The sequence below is a fragment of the Bubalus kerabau genome, chromosome 10 (genome assembly GCF_029407905.1).
Source record: "Bubalus kerabau isolate K-KA32 ecotype Philippines breed swamp buffalo chromosome 10, PCC_UOA_SB_1v2, whole genome shotgun sequence".
Lineage (NCBI taxonomy): Eukaryota > Metazoa > Chordata > Mammalia > Artiodactyla > Bovidae > Bubalus > Bubalus kerabau.
This window is the reverse complement of record NC_073633.1, coordinates 58,062,186-58,090,172: the sequence shown is the minus strand read 5'-3', so window position 1 is coordinate 58,090,172 and position 27,987 is coordinate 58,062,186. Positions and strand designations below refer to the sequence as shown.

At 36.9% G+C, this 27,987-nt stretch overlaps 1 protein-coding gene across 4 annotated transcripts in view; it reads left to right on the top strand.

Annotated features, from left to right (window-relative positions):
- The window catches only part of TCF12 (transcription factor 12), a 395,418-nt gene that overhangs the window by 253,880 nt on the left and 113,551 nt on the right, over positions 1 to 27,987 (top strand). For all 4 annotated transcript variants that reach the window (XM_055537846.1, XM_055537843.1, XM_055537842.1 and 1 more), the window contains one exon: positions 20,614 to 20,678. In XM_055537846.1, coding sequence (XP_055393821.1) covers positions 20,614 to 20,678 — 65 coding nt within the window. The remainder of the gene's footprint in view (positions 1 to 20,613; positions 20,679 to 27,987) is intronic.

Below are 27,987 nucleotides of genomic sequence, written 5' to 3'. Positions count from 1 at the left end.
TGTGTAGAGTCCTCAGAAGGGTATTGTGTTGGTGAGGCTAAAATAGCCCTGGGCTAAAGACTATTCCTGGACCTACTTGAGCAAAGCTTAAAGGCAGCCCTAGAAAAAAATCAAACTGATCTATGTGTCTTAATTGCTTACCAGAACAAAGTCCAACATTGTTTAAAGAAATACAGCAAAATCTAGCACCCCAAAATGTGAACTTCATAAACGTCTGACATCAAAGCAAAAGTTGCTAGGCATGAGAAGAAGCAGGAAACTAAATTCTATAATCAGGAGTAAAACTCATCAGTATAAACAATAGAGCGTCAGCAAACAAAGGTATTAAAATAGCTGTTGTAAATAGGCTCCATAATTCAAAAATATGGACAAATGTGATGAGTATAGGAACAAGTGGTATAAAAAAGAAAAAGAAAATCCTGGAGATGAAAAATATAATATTTAAATGAAAAATACACTGGATGAGATTAACAACAGATTATTCACTTAAAAAGAAAAGGTTGATGAATTTACACACTTGGAAACTATCGAAAATGAAGCTAGAGGATATATAGCTTCTATTTAGGGTACAGAGAGCTCCAGCACATACCATTTTCACTTTTTCTTTTTTAAATAATTTTATGTATTTATGGCTGTGCTGGGTCTTTGCTGTGTGTGAGGTTTTCTCTAGTTGTGCCTAGCGGGGCCTCCTCTCTTGTTTCAGCTCTCAGGCTTCTCATCGTGGTGGCTGCTCCTGCGGGAAGCGTGGGCTCTGGGGCCCGCCAGTGTCAGTAGTTGCAGTATGTGGGCTTTAGAGCACGGGCCCAGTAGTTGCGGCGCATGAGCTTAGTTGCTCCATGGCATGTGGGATCTTCCTGTATCAGGGATTGAACCTGTTTCTCCTGCATTCGCAGGTGGATTCTTTGCCATTGAGCAACCAGGGAAACTCCCATTTTCTCTGTTACTGATGAGGAAAAAATGGAAGGACCTAATAAAGTACAGAACTCTTTTTTTAATCCATCAGCGAGCTGAAATTACATGGCAGTCGTATGACCTGAATTTCAGGGAGAAATGGTATATATGAATTGGTATTACTTGTGGCAAAGCATAGGAGGATAAAGTATCACAACACAAGCGGGAAAGAGGAATCAGAAAAAGTTCAACAGAAGTCCAATTGTTAGCAGAAGGCCAAGGACTGACACCATACCAATTTGAAATAACTGGGGGCATCTAACAGAAGAACAGTTCAAAAGGGGACTTCACACTTATTCTCAAACTTTTTCCCCCCCTCAAACCTTTACTGAGTACTCACAAGAAAGATTGGGGTTAGTGCAAGAGACTGAAGATTCCTGTTGATGGTACAGGCTTACAGGTGCTGATCAGCTGTTATTATGGGCAAGGCAAGAAACGTATGCCAACTTCCCTGGATCCTAGGTACTTAGCTGCTTTGGGTGGGACAACAAAGCCTTTTGCCCAAAGGACATAAGCTAAGACACATTGTGGTCAAGAGAAGACAAAAATCCCTTCTTAGACCTAAAAACCTATACTATACTAAGTACAAGTCTCCTGCCTATCAGGGAGGGATGAAAAATATGAAAGTTGGGTTGGATGAAAATTCCAGCCCAACTTTAGATATAAAGCAGAGTTTTGCTCTTATAGATAGGAAAGGATGAAGAATAGAAAAGCAGCAGCAATCTACTACTGGGAAAGGGGCAAAAGCATGGAGAGATCCTTCCACTCTGAAGCACAGGTTTATAGGATCTGTTGAAAGTTGAGAATGAAAAACTAACTCTAAGGAACATCCTACAGCAGCCCAGCCATATGCCAGGCGCTAGGCAGAAGCAGCCAATCACTGGAGGATTTGACACTTCTGGTCAAGTGAAGGTAACAGTGGCAACAACAGTCACACCCAGCTAAACGTCCGATTGGATTGACTAGTTTTTCTCACACTAAAGGCCTTATTCTGGAATAGGCACACTCATTTCCAAGCCTAAATGCTATTTACCTCAGTCTCTACTCTTCTACATATGACATTCTGTGTTCAGTCAAAATTATGAGACAGGAACATTAAGAAGAAAAAAAAAAAAACACTGTCAAGAGGTAAAATAATAGAACAAGACTTAAAGATGACTCAGCTGTTGGAACTATCAGACAAGGGCTTTTACAGTAGCTCTGGTTAACATATTAAAAGAATCCAATGGGAAAGGGTGCACAACATGTACAAAGTAATGGAAAATGTTTAGCAGATGGAGGTAGTAACAGTCAAATTGAAATGCTGGAAATAAAAGGCATGATATCAGAGATGAAGAATTCCTTCAGAACTGTCAATAGATAACACAGTTGCAAAAGAAATCAGTAATTTGAGTATGGTTAACATAAATCCAAACCGAAACACAAAGAGAAAAAAGTGATAAAAGATCTGTGGGACGCCGTCAGTCTACAACTAAAGTCTTGGATGGAGATGGAGAGAGAAAAAAAAAAATCATAGAGGATTTGAAAAAAACAACATGGACACATATCTGTAGAAGTATGTTCCAACTGCTGAAAACCAGCAATGAAGAGAAAATCTTGAGGGCAACCAGAGGCAGAAAAACCATGTATGTACAGAGTGATGAAAATAATGTACAGTAGACTTGTCATTAGAAAAATTGCAAGCATGAAAAGTAAGACATTGCTGTAGTGTTAAACCCTGTCAACCCAGAATTATATATCCATTGAATTTTTTTTCCCCCCAGTGAGGACAAGGTAAAATCTTTTACAGATACGTGAAAAGCTGAATCAGTTCCCAGCAGACTTATGCTGCAATACCTGTTAAACAAAGTTCTTAAGGCATAGAGAATGTGACACCGGGCAGATACTTAGATCTACACCAGTTTTTTTTGTTAAGGGCCAGATACCATGTATTTTAGGCTTTATAGGTCAGACAGTCTCTGTCACAACTGTTCAACTCTGCCTCTGCAGCACAGCCACCATAGATGATGGCTGTATTCCAGTAAAACTTTCTTTAGAAAAACGGGAAGGGCAGCTTTGGTTCATGGCTTATACAAAGAAATCAGGACTCCAAAAATGGTAAAAATAAATACAAAAGGCATGTGTTCCCTCATTTTTAATCACACTATAAAATAACTATATGTCTAAGCAAAAATAGTAATACTGTATGTGGGATACATAAAATATATAAAAGCTAGAGGTATAACAACAATTACCCAAAAGATGGGAGGGAGGATTTTGGAAGTACACTTGTATGAGGTTCTTATCTTAACCCAAGATGGGCGGGTCATGGTGGAGAGATCTGACAGAATGTGGTCCACTAGAGAAGGGAATGGCAAACCACTTCATTATTCTTGCCTTGAGAACCCCATGAACAGTATGAAAAGGCAAAATGATAGGATACTGAAAGAGAAACTCCCCAGGTCAGTAGGTGCCCAGTATGCTACTGGAGATCAATGGAGAAATAACTCCAGAAAGAATGAAGGGATGGAGCCAAAGGAAAAACAATACCCAGCTGTGGATGTGACTGGTGATAGAAGCAAGGTCCGATGCTGTAAAGAGCAGTATTGCATAGGAACCTGGAATGTCAGGTCCATGAATCAAGGCAAATTGGATGTGGTCAAACAAGAGATGGCAAGAGTGAATGTCGACATTCTAGGAATCAGTGAACTGAAATGGACTGGAATGGGTGAATTTAACTCAGATTATTATATCTACTACTGCGGGCAGGAATCCCTCAGAAGAAATGGAGTGGCCATGATGGTCAACAAAAGAGTCCGAAATGCAGTACTTGGATGCAATCTCAAAAACGACAGAATGATCTCTGTTCGTTTCCAAGGCAAACCATTCAATATCACAGTAATCCAAGTCTTTGCCCCAACCAGTAACGCTGAAGAAGCTGAAGTTGAACGGTTCTATGAAGACCTACAAGACCTTTTAGAACTAACACCCAAAAAAGATGTCCTTTTCATTATAGGGGACTGGAATGCAAAAGTAGGAAGTCAAGAAACACCTGGAGTAACAGGCAAATTTGGCCTTGGAATACGGAATGAAGCAGGGCAAAGACTAACAGAGTTTTGCCAAGAAAATGCGCTGGTCATAACAAACACCCTCTTCCAACAACACAAGAGAAGACTCTATTCATGGACATCAGCAGATGGTCAACACCGAAATCAGACTGATTATATTCTTTGCAGCCAAAGATGGAGAAGCTCTATACAGTCAGCAAAAACAAGACCAGGAGCTGACTGTGGCTCAGACCATGAACTCCTTATTGCCAAATTCAGACTTAAATTGAAGAAAGTAGGGAAAACCACTAGACCATTCAGGTATGACCTAAATCAAATCCCTTATGATTATACAGTAGAAGTGAGAAATAGATTTAAGGGCCTAGATCTGATAGAGTGCCTGATGAGCTATGGAATGAGGTTCGTGACATTGTACAGGAGACAGGGATCAAGACCATCCCCATGGAAAAGAAATGCAAAAAAGCAAAATGGCTGTCTGGGGAGGCCTTACAAATAGCTGTGAAAAGAAGAGGAGCGAAAAGCAAAGGAGAAAAGGAAAGATATTTCTATTTGAATGCAGAGTTCCAAAGAATAGCAAGAAGAGATAAGAAAGCCTTCTTCAGCGATCAGTGCAAAGAAATAGAGGAAAACAACAGAATGGGAAAGACTAGAGATCTCTTCAAGAAAATTAGAGATACCAAAGAGACATTTCATGCAAAGGTGGGCTCGATAAAGGACAGAAATGGTATGGACCTAACAGAAGCAGAAGATATTAAGAAGAGATGGCAAAAATACACAGAACTGTACAAAAAAGATCTTCACGACCCAGATAATCACGATGGTGTGATCACTGACCTAGAGCCAGACATCCTGGAATGTGAAGTCAAGTGGGCCTTAGAAAGCATCACTACGAACAAAGCTAGTGGAGGTGGTAGAATTCTAGTTGAGCTATTCCAAATCCTGAAAGATGATGCTGTGAAAGTGCTGCATTCAATATGCCAGCAAATTTGGAAAACTCAGCAGTGGCCACAGGACTGGATAAGGTCAGTTTTCATTCCAATTCCAAAGAAAGGCAATGCCAAAGAATACTCAAATTACTGCACAATTGCACTCATCTCACACGCTAGTAAAGTAATGCTCAAAATTCTCCAAGCCAGGCTTCAGCAATATGTGAACCGTGAACTTCCTGATGTTCAAGCTGGTTTTAGAAAAGGCAGAGGAACCAGAGATCAAATTGCCAACATCCGCTGGATCATGGACAAAGCAAGAGAGTTCCAGAAAAACATCTATTTCTGCTTTATTGACTATGCCAAAGCCTTTGACTGTGTGGATCACAATAAACTGTGGAGAATTCTGAAAGAGATGGGAATACCAGACCACCTGATCTGCTCTTGAGAAATTTGTATGCAGGTCAGGAAGCAACAGTTAGAACTGGACATGGAACAATAGACTGGTTCCAAATAGGAAAAGGAGTTCGTCAAGGCTGTATATTGTCACCCTGTTTATTTAAGTTATGTGCAGAGTACATCATGAGAAACGCTGAACTGGAAGAAACCCAAGCTGGAATCAAGATTGCCGGGAGAAATATTAATAACCTCAGATATGCAGATGACACCACCCTTATGGCAGAAAGTGAAGAGGAACTCAAAAGCCTCTTGATGAAAGTGAAAGTGGAGAGTGAAAAAGTTGGCTTAAAGCTCAACATTCTGAAAACGAAGATCATGGCATCTGGTCACTTCAGTCATGTCCACCCTGTGTGACCCCATAGACGGCAGCCCACCAGGCTCCCCCGTCCCTGGGATTCTCCAGGCAAGAACACTGGAGTGGATTGCCATTTCCTTCTCCACACAATGCTGATTCTTTCTTTTTACCTAATAAAGATGATCTGCTTCTCTGTCTCGTATTAGCTTCAGACAGCAACCAAGCTCTGTTGAACCAATGTCTTAGAACCAAGGTAATCTCCCATAACCATTTTTCCCAACTCCTGAGGAAGAAAGGAATAAGCAGGTAAAGGACTACATCTACCATGTATCCTCTATGTTGCAGAATCTACAACTCTGTTAAAATCCACTTTAGGTTGTCCTTATATGCTTTCATATCGCTTCAAATTCTTTATCACCTTTTTCATGCCTTGCATGCTTTTTTTGCTACATCGTTCTCCTTATTCAGTTGTTGAACAGAAACTTGATTGTTTGTGACCCAGTGTGCAAATTGTGCTAGAGAGTTGCCCATTCATTAATGCTAAGGAAAGAAGCCATTAGCTTTTAATGACTTTGAACGAAATGAAAGGCATAAAGAATTTTGAAAATCTTTGAAAGTTTCTACTAGTTCCATTTAAGTTATTTCCCAGGAATCTACCTTCTTTTTCTTCTCTATTTTTCCTCAAGCACTAATATTTAGATATTAGGATATAAATATCCTAAATATTATGGGTCTTTTAGTCAATATATTTTTCTTTAAAATAGTAGCTAATACTTAAATAGTGCTTGTGTTTTTCCCTATTCTAAGCACATTGTATGTTAATACATTTTATCCTCACAAAAACTCAGTGAAGTAAAATTTTATTACATCATTACAGCATTGAGGCAACTAAGGGATAGAGAAGTTAGGTAACAGTGTTAGTAAGAAGTGGAGTAACCTAGTTATCCTGCATCCAGAGTCTCTGTTCTTCACCACTTCCCCATACCTACTCTTTTTTCCTTTGGTGGTTTAGTTGTTAAGTCATGTTCAACTCTTTGCAGCCCTATGGGCTGTAGCTCGTCAGGCCTCTCCGTCCATGAGATTTCCCAGGCAAAAATACTGGAGTCGGTTTCTATTTCCTTCTTCAAGGGATCTTTCTGACACAGGGATTGAACCCAGTTCTCCTACATTGCAGTCAGTCTCCTGCATTGCAGCAGATTCTTTACCAACTGAGCTACCAGGAAGCCCCACTTATTTTCCTTACTTCATTTATTCTTTAATTTCTTTGTTTCTCCCTTCAACAAATGTTTTACATACAGTGAGTAATTTAAATTGATTTGTATAGCCATTTATGAGTCAGAGTGTTTGAAAAAAACTTATTTTGAGTTGTGACTCACAAATGAACTCTGGATTATATCCTATTGAGAATATTAGGCAAGCCTTTACCTGTTTTCAAACTTTTTTTTTTTTTAATTTTTTTGTTGTTTTTGGCTACATACTTTTTATTTTGGATTTTTTTTTTTTTTAGCAATTTGTTGTTTTTTTTTTCCTCCTTTGGTTTCTTTTATTTATTTATTTTTTTGCTTTGCAATATTGTATTGGTTTTGCCATACATCAACATGCATCCGCCACGGGTGTACACATGTTCCCCATCCTGAACCCACCTCCCACCTCCCCCCCATACCATCCCTCTGGGTCATCCCAGTGCACCAGCCCCAAGCTTCCTGTTGGCCGTAAATTGCTGTACAGGAGGCCATTCTGAAAACTGAAATGTCTTATACTCTGCCTTCATAGTTACCCAAATGTAGCAAGAACCTTATTTAAATCTTAGTAGACCGTAAAAGGGATTTAAGGCTTTTATTTGAGGCTTTCTCTGTTTCAAGAAAATAGTCTCCTTTCAGTTGCTCCATATCTGTACATTTTCTCTGGTGTACAAAATGTGTTTACCTTCCTACAGTGTATAGGTGGAGAATGTTCAGCCCTAATGAGAAATTGTATTACCATTTAGTTTTTCTTAATCTGAGTGGGATGAAGTCTTAATAATCCTGAGTATATTAACTTCAGTTTCCTACAGTCAAATACCAACTTCACAATCGAAATACATCAAAGTGTACTAAATAGAGGTATGATGAACTGCCTATATAATTCATTTTTATAACTGCACGTCATCATTACGTAAGTCCCTAAATTTTTTTAGCAGCCTGTCTTCCTTTTAGTGCCAACAGTACCAAAATTTACATTCTGTCAGAAGAGGATGCCTGATTGATGATAACAAAGTAGATGAGGATGTCAGTTTCATAGGCTATTGAAATAAAGATCATCCAGTCCAAACTTGCCCCACCTCACTCCTTTCTTTAGGTAAAGAAACTGATTCCTGGGGAGGTTTAATGATATATGCATGTCACACTGCTAGTTCACACAAAGACAGGACCCTCCTGGCTCTCATTTCCATGCTAGTTTCATTTCACTGCCCTGTTTCTAACTAGATAGTTGGTACATGTTCGCAGTTCCATTGACTAGTTCCTTTTTTTATTCCATTTCTTGCTGTCAAGGGAAACTAGCTAATTAACAGTCATTCATTATCTGCTATTTTAGAGCATGGTTCTCTTAAACTGTCTCTCTGCCTCCACGTGGCTGTATGCCATAGATAGAGCCTTGGAGTAGAATCTGTTCCTGGCATGCAAACAAAACAAGTCTTGAATTCCAGACCAGTGTTCCCTGAACAAGTGGCATCTGCCTTCTGGTCCCTGGGTGCCATAAAAAACAGACTCAGACACTGACCTTGCCTGGTTAAGGTCATGGTTTAAATTAAACAGCCAGAATACAGAAACATCTGAGAAAATCACAGGAATTAGCAATAATGAGCTTAATGTTTTGTTTATCATTCTATATACAAGAAATTTATGTATGTGATTACCAAGATAATTCGATAACATGCTGTATTCTGTCTTCCCCCAGCCCAGTTTTTGATGGTGTGATTTTTACCTGATTCTCTTTTTTTCCTTTATTTTTGGAGTAAGAGGAGTAAACAAGATTGAGGTGTGTTGAAGGATTGGCTCAGTAGAATTGGCTGGAAAGTTGTAAAGCATCAGTTGAATTATTTTGAATCCTTCATTTAAGAAATGGCATAAACATTAGGATATTGTGGTTACTTGATTATTGTTAGAGAATACATATTTACCATGTTTTCTCCTCAAATGCAGCCAAAGGTGAAGAGATAATTCCTGTTTCTATAATTTGTTGGATTATTACAAAAATGAAGTATCTTTTTATCTAAGTTTTAAACTTCATGAGGTTGGAGAAATGAGGAAACACCCTTAAAATCTGAATCTAAGGAAAAGCAACACTGCGATATAGATATGAATACATTTTCAGATACAAGTTAGAAAGGTAATTATTAAGTAACATCTCTGAGAGAAGTGAAGTTCAGATTTTGAGCTACCTGTAGTGAATACCGTGATATGGATTCTGAAATGGACCATGAAATGGTCTAGAAAGTTTTGATAAGGGACTAAAATTGATCGATACATTTTCTTTTTCTACTGTGTTCATTCATTCCCAATTTCTACCTACCTCACCTTCTCATATTGAATCCTGCATTTTAATATTCTCTCTTCCAGCTTTCCAGTGACTGAAAAGTAAACTGTTTTGTGTAAGAAACCTTCTCATCCTTGCCTATTTGTTTAATTTGTGAATCTGACTTTAGGAGGAGGGATGGAGAGCATGGGAAGAACAGCTGGACTGGTGAATGTTTGTGTCCTGGACTACTTTCTCTTGGATTTAGTCGCAAAAAGTCATTTCTAAAGCCTGTTCAAATTGCCCAGGTCTGACAGTGTGTTCTTATCAAGGATAATGAGATCCTTTATTAGTACGGTAGCAATTCTGCAGGATTAATTGGGAAGACACTTATAGTTTGATGCCTGTCACTAGAAGTTGATGCAGAGTTAAGGTGGAATAAAATGATAAGATAAAGACTGGGTTAGAAAAGTGATTACGACTGGGAACTTGCTAATCACTGACCTCTGTAGGGATCTTCTGGTTTATCACTAATCTCACTCACACTTGGCATTTTCCTATGCTGCTGCCTCATCATTCATTGCTGCGTGAGTAATTTGGCACAGAGTGAACAAGAGGAGGGCATAGAGAGTCCAGCAGCTGTGCTTGTTGGCACTAGATATTTAAATATCTTCAATGTAGTCAGCAGTGTGCTTGGCACAAATGTTAGCCAATAATACTTAAACAAATTGTTGTGAAGAAAATAGGCAAGCATTTATGTTAAAAACTTCTCTCTCTTTCCTTCCCTTTTAAAAAAATCTGTTAGTTTGAGTTCCTTTTTAGGCTCTTTTTTTCTTCCTGTAAGTTTAAAGAGGTTGCTTCCAAAATGAAGGTTGTGATTCTAATATTTAGCATTGTGCTAGGTTCTTTCAGATAAGAATTTCCAACTACTTTATAAGCATTAATTAAATTGTACAGGACTGTGTGAAATACATGTTACTGAGTTGGCTTTACTGAAAGAGTGAGTTGGGGCCGTTGATGTTCAGTGACTTGTAACTTGGCCAGTTCACTGAGTGAGAGAGAAACAAGAGCCAAGATATGAATCCAGCAGTCAGAATTCCTAAGTCTCTGCTTAGATATACCCAAAGGCATTACAGATTTTCCCATTCTGTAGGACAGTATTTTAGGTTTCTCCAGATGGTTAGTATGATTCAAATTGAATGACAGTTTTGGTAGTGTTCGTCCACAAGAAGAGAGGAAAAGCATCTCTATACGTAAATGAGTTAGGTAATTGATGAGTTTTCAAAGATACCCAAGGGGGACGAAGATATTCTCCTCATAGAACCGTGACCAAATTCAGATTTGTGCTCAGATATTTAGATTTGCCTGTGTAAGGATTTTACATTGTTTCTTTGAAAACTAAATATAGAAAAGCTCTCATGATGCATTTATTGAAATATTTTGAAACATTATAATGTTGATAGTGACAGAAAGTGAAGAACTAAAGAGCCTCTTGATGAGGGTGAAGGAGGAAAGTGAAAGAGTCAGTTAAGACTAAATATTAAAAAAAAAAACTAAGATTATAGCATCTGGCCCCATTACTGCATGGCAAATAGAAGGGGGAAAGGTGGAAGTAGTGACAGATTTCCTCTTCTTGGGCTCAAAAATCACTGTGGGAGGTGATTGCAGCCATGAAATCAGAAGACGATTGCTTCTTGTTGGGGATGCGATGACAAACCTAAACAGTGTGTTGAAAAGCAGAGACATTACTCTGCTGACAGAAAGGTCCATATAGTCAAAGCTATGGTTTTTTCAGTGGTCATATACGGTTGTGAGAGCAGGAATGTAAGGAAAGCAGAACACCAAAGAATTGATGCCTTTGAACTGTGGTGCTGGAGAAGACTCCTGAAAGTCGCTTGGACAGCAAGATCATCAAACCAGTCAATCCTAAGGGAAATCAACCGTGAATATTCACTGAAAGGACTGGTGCTGAGGCTGAAGCTCTAGTATTTTGGTCATCTGATGCAAATAGACCACTCACTGGAAAAGTCCCTGATGCTGGGAAAGATTGAGGACAGAAGGAGAAGAGGGTGTCAGAGGATGAGATGGCTGGACAGCATCACCAATGCAATGAACATGAACTTGGGCAAACTCCAGAAGATGGTGAGGGACAGGGAGGCCTGGCGTGCTGCAGTCCATGGGGTCACAAAGAGTTGGACACAACTGGGTGACTGAAGGACAGTGTTGATCTAGGTAATTTTTGACATATCCAGGAATTCTTTTTCTAGGTTAAGCCTTTATCTTTTAAGAAAAATAGTCTAATGCTGCTCATTGAAAATAGAGTGATAGGGATATCCCTGTTAGTCCAGTGGTTAAGACTCCAAGCTCCCAATGCAGGGGTCTTGGGTTCGATCCCTGGTCAGGAACTAGATCCCACATGCCGCAACTAAGACGCAACACAGCCAAATAAATAAAGATTTTTTAAAAAATAAGATATGGTGATGGAGTTTTTTATTTAATAGTTTTTGAATTTGAATATAAATCAGTAGGCCTGAATGAACTTGAAATAATATTGGCTTTCAGGCAGATTGGGAAGCTATTTGTTCTGATTTGTGCTGTTACTTGTGAAGTCAACAATTGTTTCTTGAGTAGTATCTATTCATTGAAATTACTAAACTTTGTTGGAAATTTTCAAGTACTCACTAAACTGCTGCAGAAATAAATACTGAGCCAGCTACATCTTCCATGATCTCTCTTTCTCTGGTCATTTGCTCATAAAAATATTATTGGGCTTCCTGTGGCTCAGATGGTAAAGAATCTGCCTGCAGTGCAGGAGACCTGGGTTCGATCCCTGGGTTGGGAAGAACCCCTGGAGAAAGGAATGGCTATCTACTCCAGTATTCTGGCCTGGAAAATTCCATAGACTGTATAGTCCATGGGGTCGCAAAGAGTCGGACACGACTGAGTGACTTTCACATGTGGTGCTAGTGGTAAAAAACCTGCCTGCCAATGGAAGAGACATAAAGAGGTTCAATTCCTGCATCAGAAAGATCCCCTGGAGGAAGGCATGGCAGCCCATTCCAGTATTCTTGCCCGGAGAATCCCGTGGACAGAGGAGCCTGACGAGCTACAGTCCATAGGGTTGCAGAGTCAAATATACCTAAAGAGACAGCACACGTTGGTAGGAAAAGAGCACATACAACTGGGGCAGGTTTCTAGAAACCTGTAGATTGAGAGACCCTGAAAATTTACTGTCATATCTCACAGCTTCCTTCAGTGACTCCTTGGTATTAACAGGATATCTAGTAAGATGAAAAATAAAGCTAGCAGTGTTACCAGCAGTGTAAGTAAAGCACCTTTCACAGTGCTTTGCATGTAATAGCTGGTCAGCAAATTCCAACAGCAACCTCAAGACATTGAGAGTGAAGAAGAGAAAGTGAAAGAGTCCTACACTAGTGTGTACTCTAAGGAAGGTTCAACAAAGCAGCTGGAGAGTTCATGAGCCCAAGTTGGTCAACAGAGTAAAGCCCTGTCTCCCAGGAAGGAGTGTGTTTTGCTTTTCGCACCATACTCTGTCAGATGTGTTGGAGCAAGTGGGCCTCAGTACAAAAGCAGCCCTGAATTCTAGAGCACCGCAGGTGGAGCAGTTCCCTAAAGGACCTGACTTCAGGGAGTTCGTTACATCCCCCAAAACAGGAGTGTTCCACAAGGTGTGTTCTCTTGGCTGGCATAGCAATTGATTTTTTAAATTGTTTAAAACATACACACACAAACAAATCCCCTCATTGGCCACACAGAACAATCTTGCAGGATGTTTTTATGCAATTTCTAATATTGTCCAACTTGTTTATTCTTACAGATATGAAACTGAGGCCCAGAAAGACATGAAAAGAATAAATATTTTTCTAAAAGGCACTTCAAACAAGAGTAACATCATCATGTGCTCTTTGTGAGAACTAAAAGCAGTTGAGTGAAACCAGCATAACTACGTTGTTCTCGTATCCAGAGCCAACCTTGGGAGTAGTTGGGCTTTGCTGCCAATCATTTGGGGGATGATTTGTTGTTGGTCCCTCTTTTCATTAGGAATACATTTCACATCCAGTGCTAAATCAGTTGATTGGTAGAAGCTGCTTGGAAGGCTCAAAAGAGAAAAAAAAATCATATATTTGGGATCTGCCAAGTGTCTGCATATATGATCAGAATATAAGAATTGTGTCCTAAACCTCCACTGGAAAGTAGGGTAGTATAAAAGAATGTTAAGAATTTGGTGTCAGACAACCCTGCATTGTAGATCTTTCAATTCTTTGACTTCGGGCAAATTATTTTTCCTCATTAGTGAAATGGGGATTTAATAGTACCTCCCTCAGTGGGTCAGAACAAGTAAAGCCATCCCTAGCTTTCATCTGGCTTATTTCAGTAGTCTTCTAAGTGGTCTTCCTGTTTTCACACTTATTCCCGCATAGTGTATTCTCCACACAGCAGCCACAGTGATGGATGTGGAGAATAAAGTGTGGATCATCTTTTCAGTAGAACAGTTCTGAAGTCGATTGGATATCCCAATAGAAAAAACTTGTTCCTTGACCTTTTAGCAGCATACAAAAAAAACACAAAGTCTGATTGAAGTGTGTGAAAGATTAAGCCTTTAAAAGAGAGCTTAGAGAAACAGATTCCTAACCTTGGAATAGCAGAGATTCTTAAATAGCACACACACCAAAGAATGTTAATCATATAGGGAAAGATGGACAGATTGGACTATGTTAAAATGAAGAATTTCTGTTTGTCAAAAGACACCATTACGAGAGTGAATAGGCAAGCTACATAAAATATATAGATACAGTAAAATGTCTTGTATGAAATATGTATACTCCTACAAATCAGTAAGACAAACAATGCAGTAAGGAAAAAGTGAGCAAAATTGTGAATGATCATTTTACAGTAAAATACCCGAATGTCCAATAAACATGAACCCATTGTGATTCACCAGTAGTCACTTGACTGCTAAAAATATCTATTTTTAGGTCTTCTGCACTAATAAATTTGCAACAAAAGAGCTAATTGTTCCACACATCTCTTTACAAATAAGAAAAACTGGAATGTCATATTATTTTCTGCAGAGTTTTTGTTTCACAGTTGGAAATTCTATTTTCTTAGTGTTATCCCTCAACAGCCCCCACTTTGGCTTTTTAGTGTTATTCTTAAACTGTGAGTGATACAAAATAGAAGGCAATCATCATGGACCTTTTTTTCCTGACATTTTTTATGTTCAAAGTAGTACTGCTTTGGGCAGGAGTTGGAGTAGGTAACCTCTGAAGTCTCACTGAAAAATTAATCTCTGATCCTGGGAAAGATCATGTGGTCTTATTTAGTATTCACGATTACTGAGAAATGACGTAGGTGTCCTTTAATTCACCTGCACTTCAAGGAGTTTCCAAAATTGGAGTTTACTTTTACCCTGCTGAAAATCTGAACCCTTTTAAACCAGGGTTCCCAAAATTGGGTGTGGTGCATTCCACCAACATAAATGACCTCCCAAGAGGATTCCTGTCATTTCAACTCTTTCCTCCACTCCTCTGGGAGTGGACATGCCTTCAATTTTTGAGGTGGAGTAAGCGTTAGAAATTTCTGGTCTTGTTCTTCCTACCTCTCTTTTCTGGGGCTTCCAAGTACTTAGCATAAATTCAGATAGGTTCAGGTAATGTGATGAATCAAAGATGAAATTTAAAATACTCTTTAAAGGAAATGAAATCCTGCATTTACATCTAGAAAAATCATTTGTATAAGTACAGAATAGGAAGGCTTGGTTTAACAGTGTTTCGGCTTTCTTTTTTTAAAAGTCTAATTTGTGCCCAACAAGGTAGTATGACTGTTTAAAAAAGCCAGTGTATTCTGGACTGCAGTTATGGCATAATTAAATTCCAGTAGAGGTGTAGAGGAAGGCACATTTCCTTGTTTCTTTTTTGTTGTGTCTTTTTACATTTCCTTATCTCTTTGCTGTTTTGTGTTTTCAGTCTGTACCTTTCTACTCTTTTTTTCTTTTTTCTCTTTTGCTGATTGGGGGAAACAGCATTTAATTGCTTTTGAAAAAAAAAAAAAATCAGTGACTGTACAATGAAAGATGGGGTCCTCTGTTTATATTTGGTTCTCACCACACTAGAAAATCCCAAGACTAGCTAGATTTTCATTCTTTAGTCCTTCAGTAAAGAAAACATGTTCAACTCGGTATTTGATTGACTTGTTCAATCAGTGCATATCGCTTTTATCCCTGAGACTGATTGTTCTCACAGCCTACAGATAGCGTGATCTGGGTCTAAATGGAAACCAATCTGACAACGCTTAAGCTTTATGTAGGGCAAAACACAGCTTATTTCCCAGACCCCTTTTGTTGGAAAGTCACTTGCCTAAAAGGCTATATTGGGCCACCTGCTCAGAAGACCCTTCTTCGGTGCTCAGAAGACCCTTCTTTGGTGCTCAGAAGATCCTTCTGTAAAATGGGTGGGTGGTTTCATCTCTACTTTTAGTGTGACTATGCATGCTGAATCACTTCAGCTGTGTCTGACTCTTTGTGACCCTATGGGCTGTAGCCCTCCAGGCTCCTCTGTCCATAAGATTTTTCTGGCAAGAATAATGGAGTGGGTTGTCATGCCCTCCTCCAGTTAGCTCCCGCATTGCAGGTGAATTCTTTACCAGCTGAGCCACAATGGAAGCCCAATACTGTAGTGGGTAGCCTGTCCCTTCTCCAGCAGATCTTCCCAACCCAGGAATCGAACCAGGGTCTCCTGCATTGCAGGCAGATTCTTTACCAACTGAGCTATCAGGGAAGCCCTGAGTATTACCAGATGGTGTCTATTACTTCATTCAGGTTTGAATATGACTCTCCTTCCTTGTTCAGTAGCCCTTATGGATTGTGTTAGCCCCAGACAATTCTCTGTCCATTCCTCTAGAACCACCTAGTATGTTTTGGATCTGGATCTCAAGACACCTGACCTTAATTGTGAAACTTGTTTTTCATCCAGTTAGGCTATAAGCTTTTCTGCTTGTTGACACCTATTAAGGGCACAGGCGCTCTCTCAGAGTGATTAACCCATAAATGTTTGATGGAATTTATCAAACTCAGATTCTTCTATCTAGTCAACTCCTGCATATTTGTGCTTGGGTTGGGAAGGAATGGAAAGGTCAACTTGCCTGTCTGTTCTCAGCCTCAGCTTGACTGCTGATTATGTCCTGTGCCAAAAGAATATAGGTGAAACGATCTTTTGAAGAGTTCTTTATAGACTAATATTAGCATTAGTTTGTGTTTCTGGAGTTTAGGCAAGCAGTGGAGAGTTTCAACTTGCTGTTAAAACATGTATGTTATTCCTAGGGAACAAGATGACTTAGAATTTTTTTTTTTTAATCCAAGAAAATTTGTTACAGTAATGACTGTTTCTAATAGTTTATATATCTTTCACAAACACCTGGGTAAAATAATGTCTTGAATCGGTAATTTGCTTTTTCTTAAACAGTAGTTACAAATCCTATCCAAATTATTGAACATCTTCTGTCATGTCTTGAACATTTCTGTTTGGGGTCAGAAAATACTGAGGCTGATTAATGTATAATATACCGTACAAGTCTAAATAAAAAGCTTTTGCACACAAAATATTTATGAAATACGTGTTGGGCTCAATATACAAATATATATATAAATGTATATCTTTCAATAATATGTTTCTCTTCCACTAGTGTTGGGGTTCTTAAAGTGAGTCCAGAGACTCTCAAAATGGAAGCAAAATCAGTTAACTTGGACAGAAAAAGAATTGTTATTTTCCCAGTCTCCAAGTGAAATTTAGCATTTCCTTAAATGAGGAGTGCTAATGAGGAATTTCCTTGAATGAGGGTAGCAAAAGAGACCTGATAGTATTTATGATTTTTGTCACCAATAGGATAGATATTCTCATAGCATAATATAGTTGTTGCAGATATCTTAAATTGTCATTTGTGATTTGAAATTACCATTGTTAATAGGCCTACTTCTAGATCTTGTACTTAATGTGTTAATAATAAGGTATTACTGTGCAGCACATTTGTTTAATATTTTAATAACATTAGATTACTTTTAATAGTACATATCTTGCTTTATACTTTTAAAAACATTATTCTGAAGAGTAGTTCTGGGTTCAGGATGGGGATCACATGTACACCCATGGCTGATTCATGTCAAGGTATGGCAAAACCACTACAATATTGTAATTAGCCTCCAATTAAAATAAATAAATTTTAAAAATATTAAATTAACAAAAAGTAATAAACAGACTATAAGAAAAAACATAAAACCAGTGAGAAGAGTGGCATTATTTTTTTAAAAAATGAAGAGTAGTTATACCAAAGAGGCCCATGGTTCATACATACCCACACGCAAATAAAACCCCTCTACTAGAATATCTCAGTAAAATTTTGGTGATATTTTTAATAGGTATTTCAAAGGAAATGAGATATATGTTGTTACTAGTAGTTCTTAAATTGTAATCAGAAGTTTCTGTTCTTTATCAGACATCTAAGATAAAATAAAAAGACATAGGATTCATTTTACTTCTTGAAGAGTGTTCTTGTGAAAAGTAATTTTGTAAGAATTAAAGATTATTGTCTTTTAAATCTCAGACATGATATGTGTTATTATATTTCAGGAGTACCCAGATTTCTAAAGTCCCTAAGAAATAAATAGTTTTAACAAGTTAAAGGTGAACTAAAATGTATTTACATTTTGAATCTCATTTGAATAGGATATGTGTCATTTTAAAAACAAGCTCTCAACTTTCCATTTTAGAGGAAACTTTGAAATGTTATGGGCTAATATTAAATGACTTTCTTTCTTTCTGGTTTGAATTTCCTCTGAAAGGAAGAAGTTTAGAAATTTAAATAGGTACAGGAAGTAAATTTTAAAACTTGACATTATTTTTAAACAGTCTTTATCTAATGGGTAGCTTCCACACAGATATTAAGATTGCATTTGAAATCTGTACTTTATTTTTTAAAAAGACCTAATATCTCTCATTCTGTCCACCTCAACAATTAAAAAAAAAAATCCTTACTAGTACAGTTGTGGAGAAGGCAATGGCATCCCACTCCAGTACTCTTGCCTGGAAAATCCCATGGATGGAGGAGGCTGGTAGGCTGCAGTCCATGGGGTCGCTGAGGGTCGGACACGACTGAGCGACTTCACTTTCATGCATTGGAGAAGGAAATGGCAACCCACTCCAGTGTTCTTGCCTGGAGAATCCCAGGGACGGGGGAGCCTGGTGGGCTGCCATCTATGGGGTCGCACAAAGTCAGACACGACTGAAGCGACGCAGCAGCAGCAGTACAGTTGAATGAAAGTATAACAGTTATTTAGTTTTAAGTCCTTACTGTTTGAGATAATGTATAAGGAAGAATTTGCAAGGTAAAAAGGACTTAGTGACTATTTCAACTAATAATAAGTTGATAGTGTATTGTCATGAATGACAAGTCATTGGAACAGTCTTTTAAAAAAAAAAAAAAACTTTATGGTATTGGTTTAAAATGTTACTGTCTCCCAGTTCTGTCCTGCTAGGTATATGACATCATCTTGGTTCAACAGGGAAGGCTGTGTGTCAGACTTGAAAATATATAATCCGTTAAGAATTTCATGAAGCAGGTTTCAAGAGCTGAAATGTAGAATCCAAAACTGTAAGATATTATTTTGACTTATATAAGTAGTCTTACTTGTAAAGGATATATTTAAAGAGTTACAGATGTTTTCATCTTTAATTTCATATATTTTGCCAATTAAAATTCTTTATATAGAGCGTATTACTTGGTGGTGAGAATGAGGCAAATAAACCACATTAATTAACCTGTTTTCATAAATCATGTAATTTTTATGTGTTGGCCTGTAATAGGTACTTCATCAGTAGTAAACAGTAAGTGCTTCTTAAGACATATTCTAATGGGCTCAGAAATTATATCCTTAATTATTAGAGTATTTTCTAATAACTTGCTTTGTTATTACAAGAATTGTTTTGTGTATCTAAAGGTTCAGTAGATGCCAAGTTCAGAGTTCTAAGATTTCTGTATCAGTTGGCCAGTTGAGTATGTCAGTAGCATGCATACATCAGTGAAAATGATCAAATATTAATACATGCATCTCTTAAGTTTTTTAAAAATTGTGTACCATATCAGTAAACAATTTTGAGCATGTCAACTATGTGTGGAGTTTTTTTTTAGTTAATAAACTATAGTTTTATATAATCACGAGCCAATATCTCATTGTGTAGTGCACAGTTATGGTGAAGTTCATATAGCCTCAGTAACTTTAAATATTTTGGGTAACTTGTCAGATTTAATTTTTTTTTTTTTATACTTTGAAACAGAGAAAAAGAATTAGCTCTTCCATTATCATTGTTTGTTTGTATTGCCATTTTTGATATTAGCATCAAATTGTGATCCTTGCAGAAGTCTTTTTAAGCAATGTGTCTATTTGTGAGAGACCGTTTAGTTTAAAACTATATGCTAATTGAAAATTCACTTTACTAAACCTACTAAGCTCCTGTGTATTAAAAAGCAAATTAGCACTGCTGTCAGTTGTCAGCACTTTGAGACATCTGCTCTCCCTCTAGCGCTGGCCTATACCATTCCTGACACTTGGCCATCAGCTTTGGAACTGCAGATATAATCCCAACAGAATTCTAATTCTTTTCTGGGAAGGGTATACATCTGCATGAAAACTTCAGAGAAAGGTAATGCATAGTTGAATGTGTTCATCCTTTAATCCAGCAGTTCCACTTCTTTGTGTCTATCCTGAGAAACTCTTCTGTATGTGTACAGTATGTACAAGGATATTTGTTTAAGCAGTCTTCGTGATAACAACAGAAAAAGTAGAAACTATTTTTCTGTTTTTCAGTAGGAAAATAGATCAACTATCCTTTTTATTTGTATATTAGGACATTTTATAGCGGCAAAAACGAGTGAACTAGATGTCTTATCCTTAATGTATATCTCAGGTTATATACCGTGTAATCCCATCGGTTTAAATGTATTAAACACAGATAGTAATGTGTATTGTTTGAGTACATAAATATATGCTAATAGATTCAAAATATACATGGGAATCATATACCAGTTTTATGGTAGTGGTTACCTTTGAGTCTGGGGTAAGATGTGCACTATATCGATAATGTTTTAATTTTGGAGAGAGAGGGGGAAGATGTTGAATCTGAAGCAAGTATGGGAAAACGTTATGCTCACTTGTAGGTATATGGGTCATACTGTTGGCTGTATAGATATCCATTCTTTTGAATTTTTTTTTTCATTTTGTCACATGACTGAAACAGCAGTAAGCTATTCAGATTTTGTTTATTGGATTTTATATTCTTGTTTATCATTTGTTCTCATAAATGGTCTAGAAGTTGAATTGATTGTCAGTCATTGAAGATTTCTATATAAAGTTACTTTCTTTGTTTTACAGGAAAAACGTCAGAGAGAGGCTCATTTTCCCTGTACAGCAGAGATACTGGATTACCAGGCTGTCAAGTAAGTTAATAAATACAAAATCAGTGAGATAATTTCTTAACATGTAAATAAAGACGTTAACAGAGGAGGTGGAAATTTATCCATTTTATTTCACCCTTTTTATGCTTTTAATTTGTGACTAAATGTAGTGGGGTTTTAGTAATTAAACATTTTCTTTCTGCTCCTCTGTTTGAAATGGTTTCCATTCCATGGTTCACCAAACTGTATTTCTCTATCGTCAAAAGAATTTCATAACTCACCTCCATTTCAACTGGAGGCAAAGTACCAGTTACCTTCCTACCATCTTCCAAAATGCTGATTTCTGAAGATGATGTCTGTTTATTTCCTCATAAAAAGAACAGTGTTGCTGGTAAACTACAAGAAGAACATGAAATTGCTCCGTGAGGCTTGACTATCTTGGGTTAAACTTACTAATGTTGGAAGTATTTTCATCATAATCTGTTACTAAACTCAGGTCCAGCTGTTTTTTACTTGAAAATCAATACCTGAGGAGCAGGTTTTGGTAGAAAGGAAAGTTGCTTTTGATCAGAAAGTTGACAATCTGGGGAGAAGGCAGACTTGAATCCCCCTGCCAAAACTAATTCTGAAGATGCTGTTCAACCATGACGGTTTATAAAGGGGGAAGAAGGGGGGAATTAATTTCAGTTAATCATTGAGATGAGGAATCAGAGTCATTGCTATTCTCCACTGCATGTAGTTTTGTTGACTTCTTGTGATCTTTCTTTAGAGGCAGTCTTTTTTTTTTGGTCACAGGACATCATGTGAGATATTAATTCCCTGACCAGGAGTCGAACACCTGCCCCCTGCAATGGGAGCATGGAATCTTAACCACTGTACTCCTAGGGAAGTCCCTTAGATGTTATCCTGTTCACAAGTTTGTTCATGGAGTTTGTCCATGAGATTACTAAAGGGGAAGCTAGGAAGGAGGTCTCATGGTCATCTGTTACTTATTCTTCATCATCATTGATCTATGGAAAGAACCAGCAGGTGAGGCAAGGTATTTTATGATCAAAAGATTTGAAAACTGCTTGGGCCAAAGATAAGCAGAGCATGACAGGTGCCTGGTTTAAGGGTAATTATAATATAGCTCTGCTAGTTATAATATAGCTTTGCTAAAGTGACAAGACACAAAGGATTTCCTGCTGAGGACAATTTCTTGGAAAGACCTCCTTGCAAACCTGCAGTGAAACAATTTTGAGTTTCCTCCAGTCTCTTTGACTTGGAAATGTTCTTTCAAGTCTTCATATTCCTTAGCATGTTGCATTTCTACTAATGGCCATTTCCTCTGCTTTTTCCCCCACATCTTTACACTGAGAATCCTAAATATACAGTTTGCCTGCAGATTCCCATCAGAATCAAGCCAAAAAGCATACAAAGGAAAGGCAGAATACATTTAAGTGTTTTCTGCTGTCTGCATGCCTTTCATAAGACCCACCTTAACTTTAGACATGGGCACTTAACTATCACAGGGAAAATGGAAAGTAAAGTGAAAGTGTTAAATCGTTCCGTTGTGTCCAACTCTTTGAGACCCATGGTTTGTAGCCCGCCAGGCTCCTCTGTCCATGTAATTCTCCAGGCAAGAATACTGGAGTGGTTTGCCATTCCCTTCTCCAGGAGATCTTCCTGATACTACATCATTTAGTAACTATCCCATAGTTGTGCCATTCAGAATCAGAATACCTGTGTTCAAATATCATATCTGAGTTACTGACCTGTGGTTCTAAGACAAGTCATTTAACCTTAAATACAATCTCTATGTTGACTTCTTCATTTGGAAAACAGAATTAGCGATTTTTTTCCCCATGTATGTAAGTCTCAGAAGGCTAAACTGCATACACTTGAAAATGAAAATATTTTGCAAAATGAATGTACCTTTTAAAATGTTTTCAATTCATATAACCCACCAAAAACAGCTATTCTGAGTCCTTAATATTATTTTTAAGAGACCAAGAAGATTGAGAACCATTTGTCTAATGTTAACACTACTTGTAAACTTGAAAATAAAAACTATTGTAAGCTCTTTGAAACTACAACTATTAAATTATTGTTAATGCTTATATTAATGAGTTTTCACTTAGTTTTTTTTATACTCCCTTACCAAAGGAATCACTATTTAGTTAGAATCAATGGTTAGCTCCATGTATGTAATTCTCCAGTTTTGCAAAAATGAATCTTAACTTTTTACCAATGATTAATGTGTTATACCAGATTTAATTCTCATATCAAAACAATTATTTAAACCTAGATGCATAGCATTCTAATAACAATTGTTATCATTCACTGAGCACTAACTAAGCCAGGCATTGAATTACACATTTAATGCCCCTCTGTTTTTTTCTGTAGTTCCCCAACCAGGGATTGAACCCAGGCCAGCTTGGCAGTGAAAGCCTAATCACTAGGTAACCAGAGAACTCCCACGTTTAATTCTTTTAACGGCATCTATTTTTGCAGGTTAGAAATTGAGTGTTCTCCATAGGTATTTTGTAATTTCCTCAGAGCCATACATTTAGCAAAGTGGTAGGCCTTCTAAACTCATGCTTGTTACTGTAGAATTTCTTACTTCCCTCATTTTAATTTGTTTGGTCAAGGAGGGGCCTGAGAACTTGTATTTTTAATACGTGCCTCAGGTGATTTTAATTCCCATGAACTGGGGATTATGCTTTGTGAACCCCACTTCCTCTGTATACCCCAAATGTAAGCATATATGGAGTATTAAAAAAGGAACTACAAGATCATTGTTTAATAATTATCCTACGTTGGAGAGATCAGGCTGGCCCATGGAAAAGAGAAGGAGGTTATGGGAATATATAAAATAATGATATTGCTGTATCAGGAAGTTTTATAGATATTCAAATCGGGAAAATATTTGCTTTTGAAGAATTCACAGAAGCAATGCTTGAGCCCCAAAAAGAAAGTCCAAAATTGAGCACAGAGAAGATAATACTGCAACAAGAGTAAATAACGTCAGTGAAGACTGGAGGTCTCTAAGTAAAAGGTTTCCTTACTGTGAATGGAACAATGGCTTTGCTATTTATTACTGTTACTTAACTCTGACTATGCTACAGTTGCTGGGAGAAGTTACTGTGGATCACACCAGCTGATTTGAGGCCTAAGTAGTAAATTCAGGAAATTCAAGAGTTTAAAAAAGTATATCACTCCCATTCAAAAAAAAAAAAAACCCTGTATTTCAAACAGTACTTACTATAATGGGTCAAAGAAAAAAAAATACATGAAAACAATTGGCTGCCATTTTGTCTTACCTGTTCACAAGCAACATAATAATCTTAATCACACAATGATAATAGAGGAGAATATAAATAATGGCTACAAAATATTACACAAATATATCTAAACACCACTTTGAAACCATTTTTTCTCAACAAAATCCCCAAGGAACATTAACTTTGCTATTAATGTACATAAAATGCTGCTGACATACTGCAAAATTCAGGCTAATTTAATAGTGCCTGATGGGCCTTACTTCATGTAAAGATGATGTAATAATATGTTGCTAAATGAGTCTGCTCATATTACCTTCACAGCAATTGCATAACTGATGAGCCATTAAAAGGAAACTGGTGTTGCAGTATTACTGGAAACATTGATAGATCATTCTGCAATTGAATTTTTTTTTTTAATTTAACACAGATCATAGAAGCCAACATCTTTATTAACAGTAGGTATGGAGGCAATACATTGGGAGATTGGGATTGAGATATACACACTACTATATATAGATAACTAATAAGGACCTATAGCATAGGGAACTCTACTGAATACTATATAATGACCTATATGGGAAAAGAATGTAAAAAAGAGTGGATATATGTATATGTATAACTGATTCACTTTGCTGTAGACCTGAAACTAACCCAAGATTGTAAATCTAACTATATTCCAATAAAAATTAACTGTCAAGAAAAACTCAATTGATATAATATTTTAATAACTGCTACCATGAAATGAGAAATTCTTTTTATGATTATGACTATTTGTCATTGATACCTCTTAAACAAGTATGTATTCAAAGTGCTCAGCCTAGAATAGGCAATGTCTTGTGTTTTTTCCCCAAGAGATTTAATTTTCATCAGAGTTAAGATATTTACCCTTGAAAAAATAGCAATTAACTTTCAAAACTCAGTTAACAGTTATTTAGAAATTTAACCATACCATTTGTTTCTTTACCATTTTCTTTTTCCATTATAATCAATCCCATTATATACCACATTTGATTATGATAAAATGATGAGTCAATACATAAAGAAACAATGATAAACTGTGTATACATCTAATAACAGAGCTTCAAAATGAAGGGAAAAATAATTGATACAATTAAAGAGAGATATTCATAATCATAGTTGAAGATTTGAATACCTCTGTCTCAGCAATTGACAGAATAACTAGACAGAAACTTAGTAAAGACATAGAACTAAAGGAACCACTGTAAACTACTTTGAGGTAATTGATACTTATAAAATTCTGTTCCCAACAACTGACGAATATAAATTCCTTTCAAGGGTAGATGTTAGACTTGACAGGATTGAACCATATGCTGATCTTTAAATCAATGTCAATAAATTGAAAAAGCTTAAAATCATACAAAGTATTTTTTCTGACCACAAAAGAATTAAATTAGAAGTCAGTAAGATACCTAGAAAAATGCCAAATATTTGGAATGAAATGGGCTGTTTCATTTAGACAGGGACATGTCTAAATAACCCATGATTTTGAAAAGAAATCAGAAGGGAATTTAGAAAGTATTCCTAAGTAAATTATAATGAAATAAGATAACAAAATTTGTTAATGCAATTAAAGCAGTGCCTTGAAGAAAATGTATAGGTCTGAATACTTGTATTCAAGAAGATTGCAGTGCATGACCTGAGGTTCTGCCCTTTGAAGTTAGAAAAAGAAGGGAGAAAGCAGTACAAATAAGAGCAGTAAAAGTGTAATATTACACAAATAATAGAAAAAGCTAATGAAGCCAGAATTTGGTTATTTGAAAAGATCCATGAAATGAATAACTTCTAGCTAGACTAATAAACATGGGACAGGGAGGTGGGGAAAGAACAGCCTGTTACCAGTATCTGAAGTGGCAGACAGATTATCACTGAAGGTCATATATACATTAAAAGAAAAATAAGAAAGTGTTAGGAATAAGTTAATGAATTTGAAACTTAGGTGAAATAAGCAAATTTCTTAAAAATTACTTACTGAAAGGAGACAAGATGAAGCACGGGTTTGAATAGCTCTACGACAGAGGATGAGATGGCTGTATGGCATCACCGACTCGATGGACATGAGTCTGAATGAACTCCGGGAGTTGGTGATGGACAGGGAGGCCTGGCGTGCTGCAGTTCATGGGGTCGCAAAGAGTCGGACATGACTGAGCAACTGAACTGAACTGAACTGAATATCTATTAATGCAAGTGAATTCATCTCAGTTTTTTTACAGAAAAAGTTTGAGGGTCATATAGTTTCACTGGTGAATTCTTTCAGATGCTGAGGGGGGAAATTAATACCAATCATACACAAACTATTTTAGAAAATAGATGACAAGGGAATACTTTGCACCTCATTTTATAAGGTGAACAACACCCTGGTACTCAAAATGCACATGGTATATGTATCAGTGGTGAAAGAGTAGCTTAATTGTTGAAAATCAACATTGAAAATCAGTCATTTTCGTTCAGCACATTAACAGAACTAAGGAGAAAAATATTTTGAAAGATTTAGAAAAAGTATTCAACAAAATCAAATATACATAATAAAACCTCTCAGGAAACTAAGCACAGATAGGTGCTTCCTCAGTTTGATAAAAAGACTTGCATGAAAGATCTCTAGCTGTTAAGTGTAACAGCATGCTTAAAGGTGAAAGACTAAATGTTTTCTTCCTGTTAGGAACAAGGTAAGAATTTCTATTCTTACTACCTGGATTTTGTATTCTAGTGAGTGTAATAAGAAAAGGGATAAAAATTGGAAAGGAATAAATTCAGCTGAATTGGCAGATGATATGTCTGTGTACATAAGTCATAAAGAATCATCAAGAAAACTTCTAGAAATGATACATACTTTTAGCTAGGTCACAGCTTACATAGCCAGTCTAAAAAACAATTAGATTTCTATATACTAACAGTGAACAATTAGAAAATGAAACTATCAAAGCAGTATTGTTTAAAATGGGACCTAATCAAACTTAGAAGCTTTTGCACATCAAAGGAACCTACAAGAAAAAATGAAAAGACAACCTATGGAATGGGAGAAAAATATTTGCAAATGATCTGACACACAAGGGCTTAATCTCCAAAATATACAAACAGCTGTTACAAATCACAGAAAAACAAACAACCCAACTGAAAAATGGGCAGAAGACCATAATACACATTTCTCCAGGGAAGACTTACAGATGCCCACTAGGCACATGAAAAGATGCTCAACATCACTAATTATTAGAGGAATGCAAATGAGAGCTTCAGTGAAGTACCACCTCACACTGGTCAGAATGAGCATCATTTAAAAGTCTACAAATAACATGCTGGAGCAGGTGTGGAGAAAAGGAAAATGGTGGGAATGTAAGTCGTACAGCAAACTATGGAAAACAGTATGGAGGTACCTCAGAAAACTAAAAATAGAATTACCATATGATCCAGCAATCCCACTTGTGGGCATATACTTGGACCAAGCTATAATTCAGAAAGATACATGCACTCCCGTATTCATAGCAGCAAGTGCCTCCTATTTATGGAATACTACTCAACCATAAAAAAAAAAATGAAATAATGCCATTTGCAGCAACATGGATGCACCTAAAGATTATCGTACTAAGTGAAGTAAGTCAGAAAGAGAAAGACAAATACCATTTGATATCACTTATATGGAGAATCTAAAATATGACACAAATGCACCTATCTATGAAACAGGAAAAGACTCACAAGAGAATAGTGATTGCCAAGGGGAGGAAACGGGGAGAAAGAGATGGACTGGAAGTTTAGGGTTGGTAGATGTAAACTGTTACATTTAAAATAGATAAACAGCAGGGTCCTAATGTATGGCTCAGGGAACTATTATCCTGTGATAAGCTATAAAGGAAAAGAATATTTAAAAAAGAATGTATATGTGTGTACCTGAGTCACTGTGTTACACAGCAGAGATTGGCATTACACTGTAAATCAGGTATACTTCAGTTAAAAAAACTATTATTTATAGTCACATCAAAAAGTATAAAATACTAAGGGATAAATTTAATAGATTATAAGGCTTCAGCAATAAAAACTATAAAATATTGCTGATAGAAATCAAACAAGATCTAAAT